At 47.9% G+C, this 27,046-nt stretch overlaps 1 protein-coding gene across 2 annotated transcripts; it reads left to right on the plus strand.

Moving 5' to 3' along the window:
• Positions 1-854: 854 nt before the first annotated feature.
• Positions 855-27,046, plus strand: ARHGAP19 (Rho GTPase activating protein 19). 2 transcript variants are annotated; one of them, XM_027648173.1, is made up of 12 exons: positions 855-942; positions 13,632-13,897; positions 17,936-18,016; positions 18,364-18,573; positions 19,141-19,367; positions 19,886-19,972; positions 20,855-20,920; positions 21,630-21,818; positions 22,496-22,594; positions 23,184-23,276; positions 23,761-23,829; positions 24,323-27,046. In XM_027648173.1, exons 1-12 carry the CDS (start codon positions 869-871, stop codon positions 24,377-24,379), a joined length of 1,518 nt encoding a protein of 505 aa, XP_027503974.1. In that variant the 5' UTR covers positions 855-868; the 3' UTR covers positions 24,380-27,046. The 2 variants fall into 2 exon arrangements, with proteins under 2 accessions (XP_027503974.1, XP_027503973.1); XM_027648172.1 differs by having other exon boundaries at positions 857-984.

Here is a 27,046-nt window from a genome sequence, read left to right on the forward strand (position 1 = left end):
CTGAGTCTTAAGGTTCAAAATGAGGAAGAAGATGAAAACATCGCTGCGTCCTTGGATTCTGTCCACAGTGGTATGCCCCTCAGAGGGACAGATGTTCCCCAGGGGGTTGTGCCCATGCAACATCCAGATGTACCACCCCCTCCTCCAAGCACACTGCAGCACCTTTTTGGGGTTCCCCAGTTCAAAGTTGGGATCTGTCACACACTAAGGTGCAGGGATGGGAAAACCTTTCTGGGAACAGCAGTATAAGAGGAACTTTGGTGTTTCAGCTGAAATGATTGGCAGCAAGATAATTAAGTGTGGAGGTTTAAAATGCCAAGGGACCACTCCAGCTGAAATCTAGTCAATTAAAAAAATACCTAGTCCCCTCAGCACTCTGATCTACAGTTTCACCTGCTTATAAGTTATCTGTCTTCCCATGGTTGCTACCTGAACGCTGTGGGTGCACCAAGTGTGCAGGGACCCTGGCTGGGGGCAAGGCAGGTGCTTCCACCCACCAAGGGAAAAAAAAGAGGGAAAACTGCTCTTCTAGTACTTGTGTTCTCTGAGTTCTCCTCCATGAAGAGCAAGTTGCGAGTTGGGGGTTATGGTGTAACTCATGCTATTTGGAGCACTTGGCGTGGGCTCTGCAGGCTCGGGGTACGTCAGCCGCACTGTAAGTTTCCTTGCAATAAAGGGGTTGTTGTTTCTGCTCTGGTGCTCAGTGAGAGGCTCGGGGTGCCGGGGCGCTCACGGCCTTACACCGCCGGCCTACGACTCCCAGCACGCCGCGCGCGGCACAGGCGGCCGTTTTCCCCGCCGTGCGCGCGGATCGGCAGTTGCCCGTTCGAACCGGCCAATCGCGACGGGGCGTGGCGGGCCGCAGCCAATGGCTCCGCGCGCCGCAGGAGGGGCGGGGCCGAGGGGGAGGCGCGGCGGGCCAATGGGCAGGCGGAGCGGCAGGTATGAGATGGCGGCGGGAGCACCGGCGCCCGGCGGCGGCAGGTAGGAGCGGGACCGCGGGCACCGGCACCTCCTCGCACCCTCCCGGGACGGCGGCGGGACCTCCTCGACCCCTCGCTGCCGCGTTACGGGTCGGGCGCCCCGCAGCAGCCGCTGGGCAGGCCCCGGCCGGTGCGCCTCGGCCCGCCCATTGCGGCGCTGCCCGTGCGAGCCGCGCTGTCGCCGTCCCCGCTGCTGCGCCGCCCGCGGGGCCCCGGCGCCTTAACGGAGCTGTCGCTGCTTGGCGCCCCGGCGGCTCCGGAGCTCGGCCGACCCGCCGGGCAGCCCCGCGAGGGTCGCGGTAGGACCATGTGTCCCCGCGGTGCCCGTGTCCCGGCGGGCCGGGCGGAGCAGGAGCGCTCCCCGCAGCATCCCGGTGCTGCATTGCGGGGAAGCGCTGCCCGCTCCGCTGCAAGGGCAGAGATCCCTCTCCAGCCGCCCGCCGCGGGCAGGGGCTGTTCCCTCGGGAGAGTGCCCGGGCGCCGTGCCCGCCGTGCAGCTCTGCCCTGCCGCGGGGCACCGCCGTGCTGCGGCCGGGCCGGGTCGTCCCTCCTGCAGCCGCAGAGCCAGTGCCGAGCTCTCGGCAGTTGCAGGGTTTGGTAGGGTGATGGCACTGTATAGACTCGCTTCGCATCCAGCCCTCCTTCTCCTTTGCTTTGTGCACTCTGCGTGCGTTATTCTGCCTTTCCAAATACACAAACGATGTCAGCTTCACGTAATTCACCTTTAGCGAGCACTTTTGGATGCATAACCATTCTGTGACTGCTGCCCATAAAATAGTGGGGACCGCATGAGCATCTCGCTGGAACAGTGTTGTCGGGTGACTGATAAAAGGCTGCATCATCTCTTCCTTTTTTTCTTTTTTTTTTTCCCTGCATATGTGGTGTGGGGCTGCAAACTGCCTATCACTTGTGGATAAATAAATGCAGTTGAGGGTTGATGCCTCATACCCGCCCTGATTCATGGTGGTGCTCTCCTGTTCTCTGCGGAGTGGGACCCGTCCTGACGGCACTGCTGTGGTGTCTGAGTTGCCCTGGAAGGAGGGATGAAGAGATGGTGCTCATTGCAGCATGTTTGAGCAGGGCCTGCCTGAAATGCTGGACCTGGTATGCTCTATGCAGCTAATACTTAAGATGCCCTTTTGGATAAGGCATTTTAAACGTGGCCTGGATCAGCCCAAATGACTGAATTTATTTTTTCTATGCTAGCAGTTGTCCTTAGGATGTACTCCCCCCCACTCTCTAAACCCCCACCAAGTGAGTGATTGTGTTAAAGCCAAGCCTGAAGTACAAGTTTTTTTCCAGCACTGCATGTCACCCACAGGTAGTGCTAGCAAATCGATCTCTTGCTTTGTTGGTCTATCGCTACACAGACCACAAAGCTTGCTTCTATTGTGCTTTTGCCCCCGTTTACTCTCATCTGGAGAGAAGTGCAGGTTAGCTAGTAAAGCTTGCGTGCTGTGTGTGTGGTCTTTAGCATACTGACTGGAAATAAAAGCTGGATGTCTTAAACTCTTTACCAAATGTTACTGAACATGACAAAAGGTGATTCGTGTGGGCCTCTCTTCTGTTTGTGGTCTTTCTAACCTCTGCCTGGCTCGTCATAACTGAAAATGATGATTGCATTCTGTCACAGTGCTCAATTTCAAAAGAGAAACATCTGTCTGTTTAATGAGTGCTTTTAACAAGGTCTGATTCAAGCAGAGCCTAAACGCTTTGCCAGGCACTTGTGTCCGCCATTTGATATGGCAGGGGTGGGATGAGTGGAAGGGAAAAAGCCATGAGGCATCTTCCTGAAATGGCCTGATAGAGTGTCACTGCACAACTGGACATCAAGAGCTCATACCATAAACAGGTTATGAAAGGAGACACAATTGCCATCTGTGTTTTACTGTAAATAGGAAAATGTTCACTGTAAACATGACTTAATGGCAAAAAGTCAAAGTGACTTGCTGAGAGTCATGCAGAAAAAATGGTTGATTTCAGAGTTAAGGCCAAGTCTGAACACATGGCTACTTTTCTCTGAAGATACCCTGGGAGCAGCGGACAATCTTTTTCAAACATTCCCTTTTCCACAGCCCTCATAAGAATTTTTGAGACCTAAACTTGTGTTTGACCCTGTACTCGGTCCAAGTCCTGCCAGGTGTATGTCTGATCCAAAACCAAGGCTGTATTGCATTTGCAGTATTTTTGTATGTTTGTGTGTAACACCCTGTCCTGTTCTCATCCAGGGCCTGGGGTGGGCTTGGACAACAGGATCCTTGTTCTGCTACACTTCAGTTTATTGTCTGTTTGTATGAAGGGGGAGCATTGCTTCCCACGTAGCCCAAAGCAGCTCTGCGTCTCCTTGCCAGTCTGGCCAGTGCCTTGTTGCTGTGTGCACATTTACATGCCTGTGAAAATGTCACTCCTTTAAAGGTGCCTGGGCGCTCAGTTCACTCTGAAACTGAAGCACTGAGTGCCGGACACTGCTGAGAAATCAAACTCCTTGTCCTAAAGGTCAACAGTCCTCACTGTGTGTTGATTTAATAAGTGGCATGAACAGATGGGAAGGAGACGGGGCGGCGTGGAAATGTTGGCTAATATTAAATGGTTGCACTGAAGTCAAGTTCCTCTTGGAAATTCTGTCCCTCTGTACAATGTGTTGGGCTCCTGGTCACAACTGAGGCCTTGTATTTTCCACTTGTTTTGGACTTAGCTCCTTCTGTTAGGATCTCTTTTTTTACTTGTTCTTTAGCTGGAGGCAAGAACAGGGAGCTGAAGCCTTTTCCTTGCCCTATGGTCCGCTGGGTGCAGTCACAGACCTGCTGTACTGATGTTGTGCAGGCTGTCACTAAACCTGCAACTGTGATCCTTGGGCCTGATACTATGTATTCCCTTGTTCCCAAGCCACAGGGGCTTAGGAGCCAGCATGGGCAGAGAAATGGGAGGAACCGTGGCTGCGTCTGACACACTGCGTTTCAGAGCTTCACATCTGGTGTGTTCCTGGCCTCTTGTCCAGGTAATGCACCACACTTACCATGGTACCTGAGAAGAGCATTGGGCTCTTTTCTCCAAGGTGCAAAACAGTCATTCCCCGGCTCTTGGCCTTTCTCCCCTCTATGCTAGGTAATTGCAATTAGGCTATCTGGACTTTCCTCATAAATTTTATTTTCAGAAACTGTAGATAGTAGGGAATGTGATAAGCTGCTTAAATAATTGCCTGCCAGCTGGCTTACAAGAACTTTTAATGTGTTTGCTTTTGGCCTATAAAGCTCAATGATTTGGAGTCCAGCCAAAACATCCTTTCTTCTCGAGTGGTAATGTGGCAACTCTGATTTTCAGAGGCAGGAATTTCTCAGGGGAGACGGTATTAGTTTTCTTTTTTGTTTTTCTGAAGCTTATACTCAAGGTTAAAACATAGCTTTATGGTTTGGGACTTCCATATGGGCATTCCTACAGCCCTGTTTGCAAGCTGTCATATAACAGGAGAGAAGCATGATAAGGCTGTCCGTGCCTTGGAGAGCAGGAAGCCTTTTAGGGAACATCCTCACAAGCTCTCAGGGGTTCCTGGAGCTTTCCTCATGCACATGCCACTCTGCATCCTCTTGAGTGGCCCCTGGAGCAGTATATAAATATATCACTATTCCCTGGAGTCTGCGGTGAAACTGGGTGGATCCAGACAGAGACGAACTGTCAGGCAGGATGGGAAGAGAAGCTGTATCTGATCAGTGTGGGAGAGTTGCATAAAGTGACAGTATAGGTTACTGTCATATGAATTCTGGTGTCTGTTTACTTTATTCCAGTTTTTGACATCCTAGCCTGCCCAAATCCCCTTCAAAAGCCCTAGGCCCCCACACTGCTCGGTTTGGTGAGTTAATTGGGCTGCTTTGTGCATCTCTGTCTCTTTGGTACCACATGCTGTGCTGCTCTGTGGCGGGCCCAGCCTGTTTATCTGTGTGCCTCAGCAGCCCTGAGCAGATGTCACCAGCTTATTTAAATGCTGGCATGCATCCAGGTGTTCCTCATCGCAATTCCAGCTTGTGAGAGTTTACACATCTGGAACAAGGGATGTGGCCTCTGACATACTCAGTGGTGTCTGCAGAGGATTGCTGATGAGAAGGGATTTGATGTGCTGTCATCCTTTCCAAACACCACTGTGATACAAAACACAGATGCAAGCATGCAGCTTGCTCACTGCGCCTCCAGAGCGTTGTGAATTACAGAAGTGTAGTGAAAAAAAACCAAGAGCTGTGGTTCCTGAGTACCTTTGTCCTCTATTTGCCAGGCTGTGACCACAAAATCTCACCCAACGGTGCTGTGGGTCCTGACCCAGGTCTTAGAATCCTCTCAGTCCAGAAAAAACAACTGCAGTCAAACAACTGTGAGTGCTGCAGCACACTGTACTCACATTGTGATGCTTTGCTCGAGTACTAACTGTTGATGGAATGGGATTCCCAAATGTGTCCTGGGTGCCAGTTAGGGCTACCAATTTTGCATATTGAACTGTGGTAGAGCTGGAGGAAAACACTCGTCCTGCCTTGCTGGTTTTCTCTGAGTTCCCAGACTGGTTGTTAAAATAGCTTGTTAACTTTGCTGTGTTGTTTTTGCATGATTACTTGATTTTTCATGTCAGAAGTAAACCTGATTGTTGTGGACTGCTTATTATAGATGGTAATTCTGCTCTGACCTGGACACTAGCTTGGAGCTACTGGACTGAGAAGCACCTACGTGGTGTATCTTTGCTTGTCTCTGAACTGCATCTTATCCTGCCTCTGAAGGATGCCCTAGGGCTGTTATCTTCAAGTGTCCGAGGTGCATGCAGCAATTTCTGAGTGCTAGAGGAGATAGGTAGGACTAGGTCATACCTCTGACTTCCAGTACACTCAAAATGGGAAAGTAAAGAAGTTAAAGGCATTTTAAAATGAGGAGAGTAAGGGAATGCTATCATCGTTGGCAACTGGAAAGTACCACCAGCACACTCTAGGGATACAGCAGACATGTGTGGACTTTGCTAAGTCCACCCAGCTAAGGACCAAACTGGCAAAAGTGGGAAGAAACTTCCTACCTGGGATGTGGATGTAGTTGAAGAGCAGTAAGTTGGCAAGAGTCCACGGACAGATATTTAGTAAAAAATTTTAGATTACACGAGAAAGGTGTTAGGGTCGATGGGAAGAGGATGCGTCTTTACAGTTTGTTAGACGCATAGTCAAAGGTCATGGTGGGTAATTCTGCAGCACACAGGGAGAAAAGGCCCAAAATTCCTGTCCTAGACATGGGACACAGCTTTGAGGGCAAATACCACATGGCCCCACAGGGTACCTCAGATCTATGGTACATTATTCACAAACCAAATGGCTTAAATTGGTAAAATAAAGCAAAAAAGGTGCATTGTTTTGTCGTGGTTATAACTATATGACTGGGGCAGGCAAAATACATCAATACAGTTTTGTACAGTCACCTCAGGTTATGGTGACCTCCCAAAGAAGGCAGCATACCTTCCTGGCATGTTCTGGGTGGTGGGAAATGGCTGCTGGGCTTCCTCAGGCTGCAGCCCTTCTGCCCTCTGGCAAGGGTTGGGATGTGGGCACTCAGTGCCCTGTGGTGCTGCCGGGCTCCTCCAGCTACCTGGCACTGCTGGCTTGTCACTGCCTCGCCAGCGGCTCCCAGCCAGCGCCTGGAGCTCAACTCTTGCCTCCTCAGCCTGTGTCCCAGCCGTCCCTGCCTGATAGCTTTCAAACCAGCTCCTTTGTGCTCAGTCCCATGTCGCCCCTCGCGCAGAAGCTGGATTTCTTCTAAATGTCTGCAGTGTGACCTGATTATTTTTCCTGTCCTTCCTCGCCCTCCTTTTTAATAGTGTCTACAGAAAAGCTGGCAGAGTTCAGTTATATCAGTCATGCTGACTGATAGTGCTGCCTCTTCTCTTGGGATTCCTCCTCTTTTCTGTCCCTCCAGCATTCATTTCAGATTTAGCTATCAGCCCTCTAAAGACAGGGTATTGCCTTTGTTCTGTTTGTACAGCACCGAGCACAGCGGAGTCCCCAGCTGTGACCGAGGTTCCCAATGCCACAGTGATAAAAGTGAGTAGATCAGTAACGAGAAGATGCAGCTGCTGCCATCTAAAAAAATTCAGTTTTGGTGCTGGTTTCAGTGAAATCAGGATTGGATCTAAGGCTCTTCTTCTATAGCTGCTCCCAGTAGGGGTTTATATTAAAATAGAGAGACAAACTTTAGACTGCATTGACAATCATGAGAATCAGAGCAGCACTGCTATTTAACACTGTTCAACTGTGTTATTCTGATGTTAAGGCAGACATATGAGCTTCCATATCTGTAACATAAAATTACTGGATTTCTGGTGGTAGCTGCGTTTCTGCATCTTTTACAGGGTTTTGGACAGGAGGCTGAGCCATCACAGAGCGTGGGAGCATCCAGAGCTGTGATGGTGCCACTGGGAAGGAAACTTGGTGAAGAGCACCACAGTGAACCTGCGGTTCCTCTCTAATTCCTCTCCATTCTTTTCCGCCTAGCACTAGAAGGCATTTGATGTTGTGATGGCTGATTGAAGTACTGCTTGATTGACTCTGAAATATTTCAGTGGCTATTATTAAAAATATCACAAAGAGTTCACTCAGGTCAAACTTCAGAAATTTCATGCTGAAACATAAATTTCTTGATGTTTCACATATATCAGGCTGTCTCACTACTGCAGTTTTCTTTGACGCTGGTAATATATTGCATTTTCAGGTTTTTCCAAATCACGGTCCCCCCACCCCTTCCAACCCTTTTATCTTCCCAGATAGGTCCATCTCCTCCAGGTTCACATCACAGATGTGTACCTGATGTTGCTGTGGTCTGAATTCTTCACGGAGACAGAATTTGAATTCATAGATGATAGCAGTGACTTGGATAACCAATCTACCTGATGTCCAAAAGATAGCCAGGAGTTACGTTAATTCCAGGTTGTCCAGCACAGGCTGCCATCACTTAATAGCAGCTTTCTTCTCCAGGTCCTTGCTGTTTAAATTGTATATAATTGTCTGGTTCCCACAGCCAAAAGGCTGAATCACTCTGTGTAAGCTATTTAAATGTGAAGAAAGCAAAGCAAAATTAAAAAGGCAGCGTTATCTCATACGACTTTCTTGTCTCAAGGCTAGAGACAGTAGGCAAGGATCAGCACCCACTGTGCTGTTCACTGTGTACTCATCACAAAAGGACTCTGCCCCTGAAGACCTTATGAGTATAACCCTAGGCAAAAATTGCTGCGTGTTTTTCTTGACATTTTTCAGAGGCAAATCAGTAATCCTATGAAGAGTTAGGGTGCCAAGTGTGAGGCCTGAATGTGATCTTTGTTACACCATCTTTCAAGAATGTCAGTCTGAAGTACAATCCTCAAAGCAACTTTAACTGTGAAGTCATTTCTAATGTCTCTGCAGTCCATTCCCATTAGACGACTTTTATTTTTTTTTAATCTAGGAAATAATTTGTCTTCTAGTCCTTTTGTACTTAAAATGATTCCATATAATTCCACTATGCTTCTTTCATCTCTTTGCAAAATCTGGGATGGCTCCTATCTGGCTCTGGAAATACTGTCTTTAGACATCCTCATTAATTGATTCCTTACTCTGGCACAACATAGGAAATGATGCTACTTCTCCCTCCCTGGGGAAATCCAAGCCTGTGCGCATCTGTCCTGTCTCCCTTTGTGCTTAGCCAGGCAAAGAATTGTTCATGTTTTGTGTTCTTCAGCACTGCCTGCTTATCTCCCTGCTCTCAGTATTTGGTAGCAGTCTGGCTCTTTCTTATAATCTAAAGATTTTGTTATTATAGAGGGAGATTTTTTTTTTAATTATCTGCCTTATTTTCAAAAGCTTCTTAATCCTTTTACTCCTGTATGGTAAAACTTGTCTACTGTGCTGTGTCTGAAGTGCAGGTGCCCTAGTGATGACATACCAAGTGTGCAAAATGGCACCGGAGATGGATTTTGCCCCCTGAATTAGATAAATCAGGCTCCTCTGAAATCTGGAGCTTCCAGTGTATCTACTTTTCCCAGTTAGACCAACGCAACTAATGCCTTGCCCCAAAGGTATCACTTCTTTTTCTTTTTCCTTGGCTTACTTGTGTTCTCCTTGTGCTCTATTTCATGTTGCTTGAACCTCTTTCTTCCTTCACATGGGTGGACTTAGAACAATGTCAGATCTGTGAAAGCCATTAAACAGCTCAGTCTCACCTATCCAAATGCAAGCTTGCTGTCACATGAGGTAATCTGCCTGCTTGCAGAGCTCTTGCACCACAGGTTTCATCAGGTTTTGGCAGTTAAAGTCTCATTTTTGTCCTGGTTTCCAAGGCATTTCCCTGGCCTGGATCTAGTTACCTTAGGGATTAATTGATCCATCATGATTTTGACCTCCTGCACCATCCACTCCCCATGAAATGATGGGGCTGTCATGCCTGAAGCAAAAACGTTGTGTGTGACAGACAGCTTTCTTTGTGACTTGGCTGGGATCACAGGCTTTGGCTCTGAAAGATACTAGAATGGCAAGAATCTCAGCACAATATAAGACCCATTTTTTTTAATCTGCTGTCTTAATCACAACCCTATTACTACAAGGTTTTATTATTCATTGAGATTTTATTATTCATTGGGATTGGAGAAGAAGCTATTTATTCCTTTATTTTACTGTCTTTTGACGTGTCATAAAGCAATCTGAGATCACAGCATATAGAAAATGTAACTCTGTAATTGCAAGCAAAGCAAAAAAAAAGGCAAGAACTCCCTGAATACGTGTTTGTCTCCACTCTTCTGCTGTTGTATAAACTGTGAGTGTAGGTAGAGTACATCCATCTCCCTTTTTTGACATGAAAACAGCAGATGGGGCACATGGCTCTTTATGAAGGTTATGGTGTGCAGCAGTGAGGATTGGCAGGGTTATTATGTGTAAAGCCAGTGGGGGCTTTATCTTTGCTCAGAAATAGGGGTTTGCTTCACATTTCCATTTTGATTAGCAATAATGATACAAAGGCAAATTTTCTGTGCGAGGAAGTGCTGCTAATAAAGTGACCTTTGAAAATTAAGTAGCTCATTGAAGTGCCATACCACAATAAGAGTATACAAGGCTGGTCCCAGCTGCAGCAGGCAGGGAAACTGGATGGGAATCCAGAGAAACATGGAATGGGGTATCCTGAAGTGGATGAACAGCCCATGGTGGCACAGTAATGGTAGCAAGGAGCAATGGCCAGGTGCTGTTTTCCAGCTCTGGAGGGGCCAATTAATGTGCTTTGTCTCTGAAAGGATCTGAAAGTGTGAAAGGCAGGAGCAGAGAGTGCTTCTAGCAAGGTTTCTGGGCATGGGGTTGTGCAGTTAAGGGTCTCAGCTATTGTCCTGCTAGTGCCATAACATTGGTTGTGCTTGGTTGCTGTTGGGAATGTGTTTGCATGGCTTTACTCATGGTAAACACAGGGTAGATTTGGAGCTATTTTGTGGATTCTTCTTGGATACAGGTGGAGAGCACTTAATACCACGCTGGTCCTAATTCAAACCCCCGGTTTCTATGTAGGAATTATTTGCCGTTAAACTCCAGCTACGCAGCCTTTGGCAAGAGACATGAATCAATTTGTCCAGCTTTTCTTTTCTGTTTTGTCTCTGTGTGAAGGCTGATGCCCAGTGTGTGCCAAGGGGGCCTTTCAGACCCAATAATGCGCCCTTGTGTCTTGTAGCATGCGTGGAATTTGCATAGGCTGTGCTGGGACAGGCAGGTTTCTTTTGTTGCTGGAAACAAGGAGCAAGTTCTTTTCCCTGTCTCTGCTTCCTAATGCCTCTTCAAAAGCTCTCAGCACTCATGTAAGAAATTTACTTTTTTCTATTTATTTTTGCATTAAATGTTGTTAAACTTTGTGCAACTTGTAATACAGGCTGTGCAGAGAAGTCATGTCAGTTCTAGTTGACAAAATTGTTTAATTTTCTTTCTCTGGATCTAGATATCTAATTGTCAGACAGAACAGATAATCTGTGATGCTTGATGTAACTGCTGCAAAGTATTTGCATATCTTCTCTGTGGGGAAACAAAACTGCTAGTGAGTGAATAAGAGTGAACGGATCATTGCAGGCAGGGTCACTGGGCCTATACACTTGCTATTAACCCTTCTCAGGATCTGTAATGCGACAGAATGAGTTGTCATGGGTTTCAGGCAAAGGGCTTGCTCCACATTATGGGCAGAGCTGGCACTTGTTTGTGCATTGTAGCCGTGTGCAATGAAATGCGAATATGATCAGATCAATTGGCAATTGCTTTTTTCAGCTGATACCAAGTTGTTGCATTCTGGTCTTGATTTATTGCAGAGAACAAACTGCTGAAAAACTGGCTGGGAGGTGCTCAGAAAAATATGGCCCCCATTTGGAGTCAGCAGCGTGCTTGCTAGGCCACTCTGAGCCATGCAGCTGGGAGCCTTTGAGAGCTTTCTAAAATTTTAGAGGACCTGGCAGATTGCCTTGCAGTCTGCCTTGCAGACCTTCTTCCTTTCCATCCTCTTGAAGGCATCTTTGACATCCATGGAGAGCAATGGCAAGGGGAGAGGGCTTTGTATGGATTCTCAGGATGCAAGTGCTACTTGAGAGCCTAGTTTCTTCTTGTTTCAGCAAGTATCTTTCTCCTTGTGGAGCCTGAGTCACAGCTTTTATTCTCATATTCTGATCACGCATCCTGAAAATCCTGGAGATAGTCTTTCAGGTCGAAGATGTACAGCAGTAGCTCAGATAACTTTTGGGTTCACAGATGCTGTGTGGCAGTGGGCTGGAGTTCAGGTGACTTGGCAGTATGAGCTTTGATGTCCTCCCCATCGTGAGCTACTGTCAATTTACATCAGAACAGGTGGTTGCTGAGATCTCTGAACTAGTAGCTGAAGTGTTCTGTTGCTTGAGCCAATGGATGTTACATTCAGTGGGTTGCAAATCCATTTGGTGGCAGGCGTGTTGGACAGTGAGCATGGATATACCCAGCATGGCCCAAACACGCTGACATGGTCTCCACCCTTCAGCAGAGAGGAGAGTAAGGTTAAGGTGCTCCGGTCTTCTATGGAAAAGATTGTTTTGAAGGAAAAACCTTTGGTGGGCTTGGGGGTGTTCGGCAGAGCACGTGCTCTGTGGCCCAAGTTCCACACCACACCTAAGGGACTGGTGTGATCCCCAGTGCAGGAGCACAGGGTCTCTATTACCTTTGCACTTGTGGCAGCTGCCATTGGAAAATGGTGTCCAGTGAGAGCTCACAGATGAGGATGGATGCAGAAACAGTGGAAAGGAAAATATTATAAAAGAGGCCAAGGGTGATTAAAGGATTGGGAATGTCAGATGGTGAAAGCACATAGTATGTAAATGGTGGGTAGGCAGCCTATGCCCAGAGCCCTGAAAGAACTGACACACACCCATTGCCAGGGCCAGGCTAGCACTTTATAGCCAAGTATGACTTCAGGGCAGTAGCTCGTGACTGAAGAATGATACTAACCCTCACCTTTAAGTAAAAGAGTGGTGGGAGAAGCAAGCTAGGCAACTCTAGCCTCTGGGCTTGACATCAGAAGCAGAAAGGTGTTTGAAACAGTGGTGGGAAGATGGTAATGGTGGACCTAGAACTAGATGAAAATTGGGCTAAGAGTTAAGTGTGAGCATTAAGAGCTCTGATTAAAGTGAGATATCTCTTTGAAAACTCCTTAATTTGATTTTCATCGTGGTAAATGTACCTATCCTCTGGTTGGGCTATGTACCTGTTATAAATAACCCTTAGCAGAGCACTGTTTCAGATGCATCTCTTTTCCCATGCCATGTGAGAAGCTATGAAATGGAGAAGGTAGGTGTCACTAGAGAATAGGGAGGTTGGATAAAGGACAGCATGAAGAAGAGTCAAGAACTGGATGAACCAAAAAGAGATGTTCTAGGAGAAAGGTTCATAGGGGTTCCTCAAGGACTGATCTTGCATGACACATGCCAATGAATTTTCACTCACTCCAGACTCAGAGTGCATAGCTGGCAGAGGGCAGTAACCAAAGAGGTGGCAATGTGTCACCTGGGAGCATTTGACCACATCTGCAGCAAAACTGAGGGTTCCTGTTATTGCATGTTTATGATCTCAAAAACAAAGTCCCAGGATGTGGGAACTCTCTATTTGTTGATAGGAAGGTAGGGATGAGGTAACAACGGTGGGAACTGATGAGTGTAAGCTGGCCATGAAAAAGTTTAGATTGTGTTTCAGACTTTCAGGCCACTGGGAATGAATTTCTGGGGAGGAAGGGAGATAGAACCAAACTTCTTTGTGACTTAGAGTGGTAAGTTATTGTAAAATATTGGGTTTTCATATCTGCCTGAGCTAGTAGGAAGTAGATACAGTGAAACTAGTAGTAGACATGTAGATGCAGTTGAAGTTTTAGTTGTGTGTTGCATATGTCATCATCATGCTGTGGAGGTGCTAGTCTTGGACTGTGCTGTACAAACAGTCCAGAAATGTTTTTGCTCCATAGGGAAATGTAACTGTGCTGTGCTGAACATTCACCAGTCAGACAGTGCTGTTGGTGTAGACTGGTAGCTCCTGTGTCAGCAGATGTCTCCTTCAGGGCAGACCAGCTGGCTGTAAAAAACAAAGTGATGAAGAGTAACTGTATTTTTTTTCCTCTTTCCCTTTTTCCCAGTGATGCCATCTGCAATTTTGTCATCTGCAATGACTCCTCCTTCCGCAACCAGCCGATCATCTTCAATCCTGACTTCTTTGTGGAAAAGCTGCGCCATGAAAAACCAGAAGTGTTCACAGAGCTGGTTGTCAGCAATATTACCAGGCTCATTGACTTGCCTGGGGCAGAGCTGGCCCAGCTAATGGGAGAAGAGGACCCAAAGCTGCCTGGGGCAAACAGCACAGCCTCTGGATTTTTTCGTTCTCTGATGTCTCTGAAGCGCAAGGGTGAGTATGGCATGATGTCTGGTGCCCACCTTTAGGGTGATGCTGTAATCATCTGTTACATGTAGTTTACAAAACTTTCAGCCTGTTGCTTTGAGCTTGTGTGGAATGCTTAATATTATAGGTTTATAATCTCTGAGCATGCCACCTCTAGAAAGGAGCAAAACAGGCCACAGGATTGATCCTAGAAATGCCCTGCACTTTGAGAGTATCTTTTTCTGGGGATTATTGCTGTGGTGTATGTTAGGTTGGCTTCAGTGGGTCAGTTGCCCACTGTGCAGCTCAGAAATCTGTAGGCATCTCCCATCCAAATGCTAGTGCTGCTCAGATCCACATCCCAATCCACTGAGTCAGTGACAAAGCTCTGCAAACTGACTCTGATTAAGCTCAGATTCAACCCTGGGAGGTGACATATTTCTTTTTCTCTTAGACAAGGATTCAGCTGGATTTTCTTTTGGTAAACTGACTATTCTTATCTTCTCTTTCAAGTTCAGCTGTCTTGATTATTAAACATTAGCCCTAGGCCCTTCTTAGAAGTTTGAGATCTGCTTTTGAGTGCTGTTATGTTGAGATCCTCTCCTCTTCAATGCCGGCATTTACCACTCTGTTTTGTTGTAACGAAAAAGGTGTTTTCGGGGCAGGGTGGCTACGGTGGGTGTGCATTCTTCCACCTCTGCCCACACTCAAGGGGAACGTGGTTCTCCTGATAAGTTCAGTTAAACTTCCTCACTTATCTAGACAGAAGTTGACTCCATCTGGGCACCTCACATCCCTCCTCAGCTCTGGTTTCCTAGCTTAGACTGGCAGGCTGCTCGCAGAGAAGCTGTAAGGAGCTGCCTTCAGATGTTGGCAGCCTAAGGTTGAACACTTCTGATTAGTCTTCCCCTTCCTTTGAGCAGTTCTGCTACTGTGAGTACCTCTGAGAAGGGAGTTATTGCTGTGTCTGAGCAGCTTTTTTCTGTCTTCAACCTTTATATAGTGTCTCTAAGTGCTTCTGATTTTACCAAACTTATTCTCCTGTTGTATTTCATAAGGACAAGTTCTGCAGCCTCACTGCTCAGGCAGAATTTTCAGGTGCCAGCTTCAGCCCTCCACTTCTGGTTCACTCAGCAGGAATCCTGATAGATACACACACCCTGGGAAAATAAAATACTGCAAATCAGGTCTTTTAGCATCCTTAAATGAGAATTACTTAATATTGCCATGACTTACCTTGCTGCTCCATAATAACAGGTCTTTGTGCTGCCCCTAACCTGCAGTTAGACTGTGCTCATACCTGTTATTGCTCCTGCCTCAGTTCCCAGAGAGCAGCAGAACACCTTAAATTCAAACACTTGCCACTTGACAAACAGAAGCGAGTAACCAAGCTGGAAGTGTTTTCTTAGTGTGTTTGGAAACCTCCATGTTCTTGTCAAAACCTTCCAGCAGGGGCTGGTGAGCCTTCTCTATCTAACTAATTTTTTTTTTAATTATCTGTACTCTGCTGGAGCACTGCTCTTAGCAGACCTGACATCTCCGGCTCGTCCTCTTCCCCCGAGAGCTCTGCCTTCCCCCATTCAGATGTCTCCATGGCCGTGTCTCACTACAGCTACAGCTAGCAGATGTTTCCAAGTCTGCTGGCTGCACTCCCAGGCTGCAATGGCAGTGTCTCCCAGCATTGACAGGCACTGTCTGTGAACTCCTTGGCCAAACTCTGAGAAAAAGGAGTTTGTGCCTACAGAGAAAATCAGTTTTGTGTACTGTGTGTTTCATCTTGGAGCCATCGTTTGTTTTTCTTCATGTTATAGACCAGATAGAACAAACAGGTTTTATTTCTTCAAAGCCAGAGGCCAAGGACCACAGAGCTCAGAGCTGATCAAACTGCAAATACAACTTCTTTGAGCATCAGGAAACTCAATCTCATGCTGCTGCTTAGTTTCAGAAGCAGTCATACAATAACATCTAAGCCTTTGTAACGCAGCATCCGTTCTCCAGACACGTCTTTCATGTTTCTTTGAGAATCAAATTCTCATTCAGATACCAGCTTCTGACTTCAAAACTAAATCAAATTTGTCAGGCCCTGCATGTCTTAAGAAGATGTATTTTCCTCTTCTATTCCTGGCCACTGTTGATTCTATCTGTTGAATGTCTAACAAGTTTAGTTTTCTTCAAGGACAAGAATCTTTGCCAACCATTCTCTCCCTTTGCACTCAAACCTTTCAGATCTTTCACGCGGATCAAGAGCTCACATTTGCCTCCTTTCTCCTGCAAGACTGAAGCATGTGCTTTATCAGAGTGAGGTCAGAAAGTTCTTGATTTAACAGGAGGCTGGAGTTCCTGGTGGCTTACCATGTATTTTAGAAGTCCTGGAAGAAAGCAGAACATTCTTCAGGCGGAATAAATTTAGTTGCACAGGAAGGCTGCTAGAGAAGAGCATAGGGTTAACCAGGCCTCTCCCACATGCTGTGAGCATCAACACCACAGAGCAGTAAGATCTGTAGTACAACAGACCAAAAGCTAGTAAAATCAAAATGTGCTGTGGCAGGGGGAAAAGAAGAGGCAAGACAAAGCTTGCACAGAGATAACTTTTATCAGACCAGCCAATGCAATTCTTGATCGGCTATCACCTGCAACAATAAGGAGGGAAATCTTCAGTGCAAATGGTGCAAATGTCCAGCCTGCCCTCAGAAGTGATCCATGCTCCTGTTAGTCAGGCCATGGAGAAGAGAGGAATATTCTTTTCTTAAATCTGTTGGCTCTTTGAAGCCTGAATGCAAGGGTAGGACAAATCAGTTTTGCACCTGGTTCCAGTTCTCAGTCCCAGTCAGCATGTTGTGGTACGGTCTATCCAGTATCTCGTCTACAGCTGCAGTCCAAACCTACGTGCATCTGAGGGAAGAAGTGTGGTGCTGAGAGTTCTGGTTGCTGTCAGTGAAGCCCCTGGGAGTTGTCTCAGCTTTCTGAGGGGCAGAGCATGCTGGCTGTGTGTGTGTTTGACAGAAAAATCCATTCACTTTCAAGGCTGCATTTATTAGACAATGCTGTCCTCGTGGATAATCACTGTCTTACCTGTGAAGTCCCTCTCTGGATAAGAACAGTCTTCTGCACTGGTTCAACAAATGCCCTTCAGTTAAATGGGCTTCTCATCTAATGTTTTCTTCTATGCAGGGATCTCCTTCCTTTCAGCTCAGTTGCTTCCACGTTTTGGGGCTGCAGCCTGTGTTATTTAGTGGAGTTCTGGAGCTGGCAGCTGATGTTCAATCTATAACAACCCCATGGCATGGGAGCAGACTCCAAGAGTGAGAGGACCTGCCAGTGCTCTCTATGGAGAAGGGCCCAGCTCATTCCTTCCCTACTCTCCTTTTTTTTTTTTTTTTTTTTTTTGAGTTCTTCCTTGTTCAGTCTTCATACTTAGGCTAGAGCAGCTGACACGGAAGAGAGATTCACTGGGATGAGGGAATTCCAGGGATTACCCATCCCTGTAAAGGAGGCCAGTGTGAGACAGTGAGACAGTCAGATCATGTCTGATCTCCCCAGTAGTGCTTGTTCTCCTCTCCCATAAACTAGTAGCTGCACCTCTTTTTTCTGCTCCAGTTCATGTCAAGCCACAGTGAGGATGAATCTGGACTTTCCTTCTCGGGCGTGGAGAGTGCCAGTGTGGAAGGCACCTGGGCAGTCCAGGCTCTCACATCTGCCCTTCCCACTTAGCTGTTCCCATAAAGTTCAGGCATGCAGATTCTGTGCCATTTAAAATTGAAGCATCTGTTTTGGTGTTGTTTTCTTTTAAAGGGCTAGAGAATGTTTGCTTTAGCTGATAAAAGTGTAATTAAACTGAGGTAAGAAGCAGGATGATCAAGCCCATGTAAGTACAGCATGGTGAGATGAAGTGTCTTACTTTGGAGTGCTTGTGATATCTCACGTGTATGGGTGTCCTTGTGACCTTCACCCTTAGCATTTTGGGGCACTGGTCTTTGCATGCTGAAATCCTGTTCTTTGGGAAACATTAATTTCTGTGGCTGTTGGGCTCTGAGCTGCCTGAACATGTTGTCTTCTGTTCTGCAGAGAAAGGGGTGGTGTTTGGCTCACCGCTGACAGAAGAAGGCATTGCACAGGTTTCCCAGCTAATCGAGTATCTGCACAAAAGTAAGTGGCTCTGTCTTGCTGTCTTCCCATCCCAGTGGGTATCTGACTGGCCCACCTCAGTTCTCTGGTGCAGAGTGAAAAGCTATGATCTCTCCAGCGTCAGGAGTTCAGCAATGCGCTGGGTGACTATTCCCCAGAATTGCCTAGCAGATGTTGGTTTATTTCCCTCTGTACAAGGACTTTTTCTATTGATGGGAGCTAGCTTGAAGTAGTATCTTCATATCTCTGAATGCAGTTCACTGAGGTTTGCTGTCAAGCTCTGGAAAGAGGAGGGAACTGCTTTAGTAAGAAGATGGGAATCAGCCTCTGATTACTCGGTGCCCTTTTTTCTCCCCTCTGCCAAGCAGATCTAAGAGCAGAAGGCTTGTTTCGAGTGCCAGGCAACAGCATCAGGCAACAGATCCTAAAGGATGCTCTGAACAGTGGTACAGATATTGACCTGGACTCTGGGGAGTTTCATTCCAATGATGTGGCTACCCTGCTTAAGATGTTCCTGGGGGAATTACCAGAGCCGCTGCTGACACACAAGCACTTCCATGCCCACCTCAAAATTGCAGGTGAGTGAGCAGCAAGAGGCAGTGATGAGCAGAAGGACTGGAACAAGCCTCCTAGAAAGCACTCTAGGCTGCAGAAGAAGTACTCCTTAAAGGCAGGATAAGAAGGAATCTTCCTGCCATCTCAGTGTGATGGTGGAAAGACTGGAGCTGAAAATCCTAAGGAATCAGACCAAGTCTGTCTAGCTAGTCTTCTCTCAGATAACTCAGGAGTAAAGCCCACATTGGTAACCTGGGTCTCCATCTGTTTTATGTCTGGGGTTCTCCTGAGCAAGTTGTGGTTTCTCTGTACTTAATAACTGTTATTGAACTACCTTATGTGAACTTCCTCCATATTGCCTTCAAGCCATCACAGCTCTTAGCAGCTCTGTTGTTCTGTGGGAGGAGTAGCACAGATTAACACATTAAGTGGGGAGCTTGGGAGCTGGGGGGAAGAGAGATGGAGGGCCAAGAATTGTGTAGGGGATTGTAGGAGATCCGAATATGGAGAGGGAAGGATAACTGGTTGCCACAGGCTGCTGTTAGGAAAGGTAATGTGTGTCCTTCATGTTCTGCCTTCTGATTTGGCAGACTTGACACTGTTTGATGAGAAGGGGAATAAGACCAGCACTCCAGACAAAGAGCGCCAAATTGAAGCCCTCCAGCTGCTGTTTTTGATCCTTCCCGCTCCCAACCGCAGTCTGCTCAAACTGCTCCTGGACTTGCTCTACCAGACTGCCAAGAAGCAGGACAAGAACAAGATGTCTGCCCACAATCTTGCCCTCATGTTTGCACCCCACATCCTATGGCCCAGAAATGTGAGCAATGCCTCAGTGTCTGTGGGTGGGATATTGCAATATAGACAGCAGAGGCTTGGCAGGTCTCCTTGGTAGGGGAAGAACCAAGATGGGAAGGTTAAGTATTGACACAGGGATGTGAGGGTTGGAGACTGCGATGGAGAGGTGAAGCTTCCTGGCAGGATTCAGTCCTAGTGTTCAGTCCAGACCTGCCATAGGTCTCATTTGCAATTTAGGCATCATCTTTTTCAGTAAAATAGAAAGCACAGTACAGTCATGCTTCTTTTAAGAAAGTCAGCTCCAGCTTCTGTGCTGCTGGTGAACTGTTTGGCCCCAGAGTTGTCAGGTTCTCCTCTCGGAGCAGCTTTGGCTCTGTGAGCTCTGCTAGTTGGTGTGCTGTGAACCCTGCCTGCCTGTCACCTCAGAGCAGGTCTCCTGCTGAGGCACTGTGTGTCTATGTCCCAGAAACAGCGAGGGCAGCAGAGATCCTTCCTCCTCCCCTTCTAATGGATGCACTTTTGGCTGTGTCCTCTTGCCAGGTGACAGCAAATGACCTTCAGGAAAATATCACAAAGCTGAACAATGGAGTGACCTTCATGATCAAACATTCTCAGAAACTCTTCAAGGTAAGTGTGCTTTGGGGTCTTGCTCTCCCTGCTTCTGTCAGCAGGAGACTGAATGCCCCTTGTCCAGAAAGATTCCAGGGGTCAAGTGCATATTCTGGGGGCTCTCTTCTGCAGGAAGGAGGATTTCTACAAGAAACTGTTCCTTTAGTGACTAGGGAGGTCTTTGCTGGGCAGGCAGCCCCAGAGATGGCTTTGCCTGGGCAGGTCAGCAGCACGGTGCAGTGTAACGCTCCCCTCTGCTGGACACCAGCACCTGCTGCCCAGCTGGAAGCGTGGCTCCTGGGGGCAGGTACTCACCGGGCTGCACGAGGGTTCTTGCAGGATAAGGAAAGGGACTTGTCCTGGCTGAGTGCTGCCACGAGCCGAATACCTAATACTGTGCATTGTTTTGTTGTGAACTTCTCTGCAAATGGTAGTCAGCCCACTGTTGTTACAGGCACTGACTAGCTCTGAGCAGGGTGCTGTACAGCAGTCAGGAAGTGTTTCTACAACAGGCAGTCTCTTGACTTCTCAGGACCTTCCTGGTCACTGTAGGTATCTGCTCTCTGCAGAAAGTCCTCCCATAGAAAGTTCCCCTTCTGCCCTCTTTGTCAGGCCCCTGCTTGACCAGCTCAGAGCTAGGAGAATCATTTGGAGCAGGGTTCCACAGGAGCTTTTTCCTGCTGTGAGTTCCACTTCTGCTGTTTGCATGTAAAGGAAGCTGTGAACAGGGACTGCACTGGGGACATGAAATTCCATGGCTTTGTCTTCCCTAAGTAGCTGAGTCTTGATACAAGTAGCTTGTGTGGTATGGTTGAAAAGCAGCTCTTGCTGTGGCCACCCTTGCCCCAAGGCCAAACATGCTAAACATATATTTGGCCTGTTCTCTGCTCATCGTCACAGGCTCCAGTGTACATCCGGGAGTGTGCCAGGCTGCACTATCTGGGATCCAGAGCCCACACATCAAAGGTAAGGCCAGCAAATGCAGTGCCCTCCATTAAAGGGCAGAGGCTGTGATGCTATGAAGGGATCCTTGTGAGTGATAGAAGCTGCAAACAAACCAAGTCATGAAAGAGGATCTGTCAGAAGCATATGGTGTGCTAGTGCAGGTGGCTGCATTAGGGAAATTGGACAGAGTTGAAGCATCTGTTAATCAAAAGCACAGGGAAAGAAAGCTACCGGCCCCTGTTTAGAGCAAACCTGCTCCGTGTGTCCAGTTCATGCAGCACCTGCTCCTTTGATGGGTTTGAGCCTTCCAAACAGACAGACATGCCTGCTGCCATGGCCAGGGTGCTTTGAAGAGGTTCTGGGATAAAGGCTACTTGCTGCCACTGGGACAATTGTGTCTTGCTAGCAAATACTTCCCTGCCTCATTTAGCTGCAGAAGAGAGAAGATGCGTTACAAGGAGCTGCACTGATCCTTCTCAGACCTGGAAGGGCTTCTGCAGCTGGCATCTGGGAGGGGAAGGAAGAAGCAATGGGGTCACCTTTGTATTGCTGTCACCTTTTCCTGGCACGGGGCCTGCTGGTGCAGTGCTGCTGCAGAAGGATAGGGAAAACACAGCCCTGTGCATTCACTAGTGTTGAGGCAGCTCACGAGACTCTTCCTAGCCTGGCTTAGATGGGTGGCTCATTGGGATTAAAGCATGGCAAGCGACTGCTGTCTCCGCTTTCCCAGGATGACCTGGATTTGCTGACGTCTTCTGGCTCCAAGGAGCTGCAGCCCCTCAAGTCTCAAAAGCGAAGCCGGCTGGACTCTTGCCATCAGGAGGAGACCCAGCAGCGCACAGAGGAGGCACTGAAGGAGCTCTTCCGCCATGTCCACAATATGCCTGACTCCGCAAAGAAGAAGAAGCTTATCCGGCAGGTAGTGTGGGGAGAAAAAGATATCCTTGGAGTGTGCTTGTCAGCACAATCCTGGGTACAGGGTTAAAGGCCGCACCTTCTTGAGAGCTGCTCCTAATCCTGGGAGGGCTAGGGAGAGTGGACTTTGGGCTGTGTAAGGGGCAGAGCTGTAAGAAGACAGGGAAGGAGGATGTGTCTGATGTGACTGATACTGGAGCTTGCTGCATCAGGCTGTGCTTTAAGCTTTCTGTTTTTCAAGCAGTTTTCCAGTCCTGATCACGGCCTTGTTGAGCTTCCTCCTTCAGAAAAGGAAAAGTCTAGTCCCCTCTTGCCTCCAGGGAGTGGACAAACTGGTCTCCTCTTGGTCCCGAGACAACTTGCTGCTCCAGACAGACTGGTCGATATGCTCAGCACCAGTCATGGCTGCCAGCTGCTGCCCAGCCCCCTTTCTACTCCAACACCTGCTGCTTTTGGTTAATCTGGTAGCCAGCACAAAGCAGCTTTGCACCCAAACTCCCTGTAATGCTGGATGGGAAATATGGCCTTCCTTTGCTTTCTTATCCCTGCGGCTCTGAGCTGCTTCTCTATTCTGGGATGTGAAAGAGACCAACTGAGTTCTGGGACAGCAGGTAGAGCAGCACACAGCAGTAAGAGACTGGTGCAACTGTGCTAACATACTGCCCTCGTGTTTCCTCCTAGTTTAATAAGCATCCTACAGCTCTCACTCCTGGCTCTGATGTACCCACATCCCCAGCACCACGACGTGCCCGCTCGCGCTCCTTCAGCGGCCTCATTAAGGTAAAAGCAGCCTCTTACCCATGCTCTCTGCTGTGAGTTTCTGATGTTGCTCTCTGCTTCTGCCTTGCCCTGCCTTGAATGAGACCCTCAAAGGCAGGGACTGTTCAAAGTATTGTCTGCCAAACAACACAGATCTACTGGGGCAGAAAAGGCATCACAGTGACAATGTCTTGTTAGTATAAAGTGTAATTATCTTGAAACACATGGCTGTAGGATCTGTGCATCTTTCTGGAGAATTGATTGCTTCCTGAGATGAGATGAGAATTGACTGGAAGCTGGTCATGTAGTCTAGCATGTTAGCACAGGTTTTAGCACATGATGGGCTGCTCCACAGCAGCATGTACCTGCTTCTGACAGGCTGGGCTCCTGGCCGGGCCTTAGGTCAGCTCCCAAACCCTTTACAGTCAGGCAGGCCCAGCCTAATGATGTGGTATTTCAGGTGGTTCTGCTTTGCAATCTTTGTCCCAGCTTGGCTTCCTTTTTTCTTTCCCAGCATCCAACTGCTTACCAGCAATGCATCCTGCTCCTTCTCTTTCTTTTTCACTTTGCACTCAAAGCACTAGCCAACAGCCCTCTCTTCTTACAACAGCGGAAAGTTTTGGGAACCCCAGTTATCCTGGAGAGGAAGAGCAGGGATACCACACCAGAGCCTGCACGGGTCAGCAAAGAGAATGTCCAACTGGTAAGAAACTTCTCCCAGCACCGCTGAAGCTGTTGGTGGGGAAGTGTGTGAGGGGAGTTTGAGTGCAACTTGGGCACTCATTTCATCAGTCCTTGGGGAACTGTTTGCTGTTCTGTGCTCAAGAGATTTCCAACTTTCTTTTGTATGACAAAATAAGGTCCTGGGAAGCTGTTCTGAGGAGAGCAGATGGCAAGGGCAGCATCAGGGCAGGGGCGGCAGCACTGGGCCTCTACTCCAGTTTTGTCCCTCTGGCTGTGTTCTGCCCTGGGGCATTGGCTTGTGCCCCCTTCCCTCTCTCTCATCCTCCTCCACAAGTTGTATAGAGCCTGCTGCTTGTATGCAGTAAGGCTGTCCCCTGGGTTGGACAAAGTAAGAGTATATTTGGGTGATAGATGCCCTTTGGTGGTACAGGCTGCTCCTGGGGAAGGGTGTGGATGCCACTTCATTCACCAGCTCTCTACTCCTATTGCCCTCTCTTGTCCAGTTACAGAAATGTGGCTCTCCAGCTCACGTGTCCCAAGCGAAGCTGAAAACTCTGGAGGGCCGGAAAGAGGTGAGACACTCCCTCTCCCCCCAGTTCTTCCTGTGGGGAACCTGATGTGCTGGGCTCTGACACCTGCAGAAGTGACAGCAACACACTCAAGGCTCTATGACAGCTGCAGTGCCCCAGCTCACAGCAGTCTGCTCTGTGCTGAACTGCAGTCAGGTGGCATTCTGGAAGCCAGACCCTGAAGGGTTTCACCCAGCAGGTGGATACAGCCCTTCTACCGTGGAGTTGGCAGGCTGGCTCTTACAGGAAGCAGAGGGAAGCTGGCAGCACAGGGTACTGCTAACAACCTGTCAGGGTGGCAGTGGGACAAGAGCTTGGTGCAGCCCAAGATGGACTGTTGTGTTTGTTCCTGTCTGCTCACTGCCTTGTCTAGTGCTTTAATAAAAGGTATTGGAGGCGGACACCAGGGAGGGTCCTTGCAGGAGGAGAATGTCAACCTTTTCTTGCATAGCATTCTGTGTCTCAAGCATTCAATTGCTCTAATTCTCTGCTACAGGAATCCTGTAGACGCATGCGAGCCCTCCTGCTTTCCAAGGATTCATCATCCCTCTGAATTGCCTCGCACCAACGCATGGGTGGGGATTGCCCAGCCTCGCAAGCTGTGAATAAATAACGTGCTGCACTGAGAGGGGAGTGCTGCAGGCTCACAGCACCCTCAGCAACATGGCAGCACTCTTGAAACTGGACCTTTGCAAAGACTGCAGGGACTTGTTTCTTTCTGTATATAAATTATATTTCATTCTACTATGGGGCAAACCACTATCTAACCAAAACTTGTGCAGCATGTCTGACCTGCTGGCTCTGGGAAGAGCTGGAGTGCTTGCTTACAAGGAGAGCCCTGTTCATTGCAGAGCCCTGCGTGCACTCCCAGCTTTCTCTGCAATGTTGTTAGGCTGTATTTTTTTGCTTTTCTGCTCTGAGTTTTTAATACATTGCCTTGTTTTTGCTTCCTCCCCTCTGCTAGCAGTGAGAACAATGGACTGCAACCTTTACCTGGACCCTGACAGCTAAGCTTGCCTCCAGTCCTCCTCTGGAGCCAGGCCCTTCTCTGCTTCTTCTGGGCTCCGTTTTGCTCTGCTGTTTGCAAAGGGCTGGAGTGCACAAATGGTACATAGCACAGGATAGGCCTGGGAGGAGGGGAGAGGCTCTGGATGCCATCGTCTCAAGTGGGCAAAGCAGCATCCCCAATAAACTCATCCCTCTGTTTTAGCTAGAGCTGGAGGCAGCCCTTGCTCACTGCCTTCATATCTCAGTGGCACAACTTTGAGCAAGGAGTATCTCTGCTGTGCATTCACCCAGGGAGGCTAAGCTGAGCAGAGCAGGAGGCTGGCAAAAGCTGTCTGGGGCAGAACAGCCTAGTCTTTGGAAGTTACGGTGCCTGGAGCAGGCAGAGTCTTGTGGCTGTGTGCGAAGCATAAAAACAGTGTGAGCAGCGTGAGAGGTGAGAGAAGGCTCCAGCTGCTTGTGATCTGCTGCAAATTGTGCCAAAGGCTTTGGCTCAAGATATCTGGATGGCTGGTAAGGCAACTGGCTCATTAGTCATTAAACTGGGGGAAAGGGCTGAAGGTGGGTTCAGCTCTTTGGTCTGAGCTGCAGAAATGAGATTAAACCATCTAGATAAACCCCCATCACAGCTGGCCAGTGGCAGTGGTCTTGTTAAGCTAAAGTACTCCAGTAAGCCAATCTTGCCAAGAACGTGTCTGCAGGCACTCTGAGGTAGGATACACATAGGGTCACTACTGTGAAATAAAGATTTAATCAGCTGGGGAACCATCTAAACACTTCTCAGCCCTTCTCAGCAAAGCAAATAATCTCTGGAATCCAATTATACTTGTCTTCTAATCTCTAAGAACCAGCAGCTAGCAGGAGTTAGAGCTCTGTTCTTGACAGCTTTCTGAAACAACTGGTGACAGGAGGTGTGAATATTGGGATAGGAGCAGGAAGTTCAGTCCAACTGGCTAGAGCTGTCAGAACAGGGCATCGGAGACCTGTTTGGCTTAGCTGGGATTTGTCACTTTCTTTAACTCTGATTTTTTGAATTTATTTTTTTTTTTAGATACAAAGCTTTTGCTGCTCTGTATAAAGGGAGATTTCTGGTCCTTTATTGAGGGGGCCTGTCCCCAGTCTGACCCCAGGCTGGAGCCTTGAAAATGTAGGGGGTAGTGGAACTATAGACATGTGAGTTGCTGGTGTTAGGAGCCTCTGTCACAGCAAAGAAAGAGCTGTGGTTCTTCAGGGACCAGGCTGGCAAGGATGCTGTGAGGAAGGGCAGAGGCTGTTTGCTGTGGCAGTAGTATGTGCTTTTTGAATGTGTCTGTAATCATTCCCTCCAGGGGATGAAGCTGTCTATGTGTTTTTCTCCGAAGGGCACTGTGTGTTTTGCTGACTGCACTTCTGCCCTGTCCCTGCAGCCCACTGTTAGCAGAGACCTGAGGATCTTGGCTTTGCCTCTGAACAGAGAAGAGGCACAGCCAAAGGTCAAGTGGTAGTACAAGGAGAGCTGGGTCTGGTTCTGCTACCTCTGCTCTTATTTGCATCAGTAGCAGTTGCTGGGTGAAGTGTTTGTTCATTCCTCTTCTTCCCATTGTCCCTAACTTACTTGGGCATATCTCTCTCTATGGGTGTCTGCTTGGCAAGGTAGTCTTGTTCCTAAGACTAAATACCCTTCTCCCACATGGATGAGAGGAATATAACTTCCTACTGTCCTCCCTTACTGATGTCTGGCTCCTGGCACAGCTGAAATTTTTTTAGCTCTGAGAAAAATTGCCTCTGGCACATCATTCAGGCATTCTGCATGTGTCAGATGCCTTACCTGCCAAAGTGATGGTGAATGCTGTCTACAGACAGGGCAGTCCCAGGAGGGGTTTGGTGCCTTTGGCTGTAGCCTGTGGTGCTGTGCTCCCTATGCTGAGGATAGTGGTGGCTAACAGATTTGGCCTTTAGGACCTTGGCTCTTGCAGTCCTAATGCGTTCACACTGTCTCCCAGGCACGGGAGAGTTTTAGTCATGCTTGAATGTGTCTCATTTGTCTGCCCTGTGCAATGACTCATAAGGATACTTCTTCCCAGAGCAGCCGCTAACTGTTCCCAGAGTCTGTCATTTCCAAAGTATTTTTAATCTTTGTCTTTATTTATATATGCTATGTAAGTACTGTTGCAGACTGTTGCCTTTCTGTGTGTTCATGTGAAAACCCCACATTAAATGCTTTTATTTTTAGTGA

The sequence above is a fragment of the Corapipo altera genome, unplaced genomic scaffold, assembly GCF_003945725.1.
Source record: "Corapipo altera isolate COAL_440 unplaced genomic scaffold, ASM394572v1 56, whole genome shotgun sequence".
NCBI lineage: Eukaryota > Metazoa > Chordata > Aves > Passeriformes > Pipridae > Corapipo > Corapipo altera.

Excerpts from the sequence above, each read along its gene's own strand:
- ARHGAP19 (XM_027648172.1), top strand. The coding sequence starts at position 869 with ATGGCTCCGCGCGCCGCAGGAGGGGCGGGGCCGAGGGGGAGGCGCGGC. Across the intron at positions 18,574-19,140 it reads TGCCCACCTCAAAATTGCAG|ACTTGACACTGTTTGATGAG; the intron begins GTGAGTGAGCAG and ends CTGATTTGGCAG. Across the intron at positions 19,973-20,854 it reads ATTCTCAGAAACTCTTCAAG|GCTCCAGTGTACATCCGGGA; the intron begins GTAAGTGTGCTT and ends TCATCGTCACAG.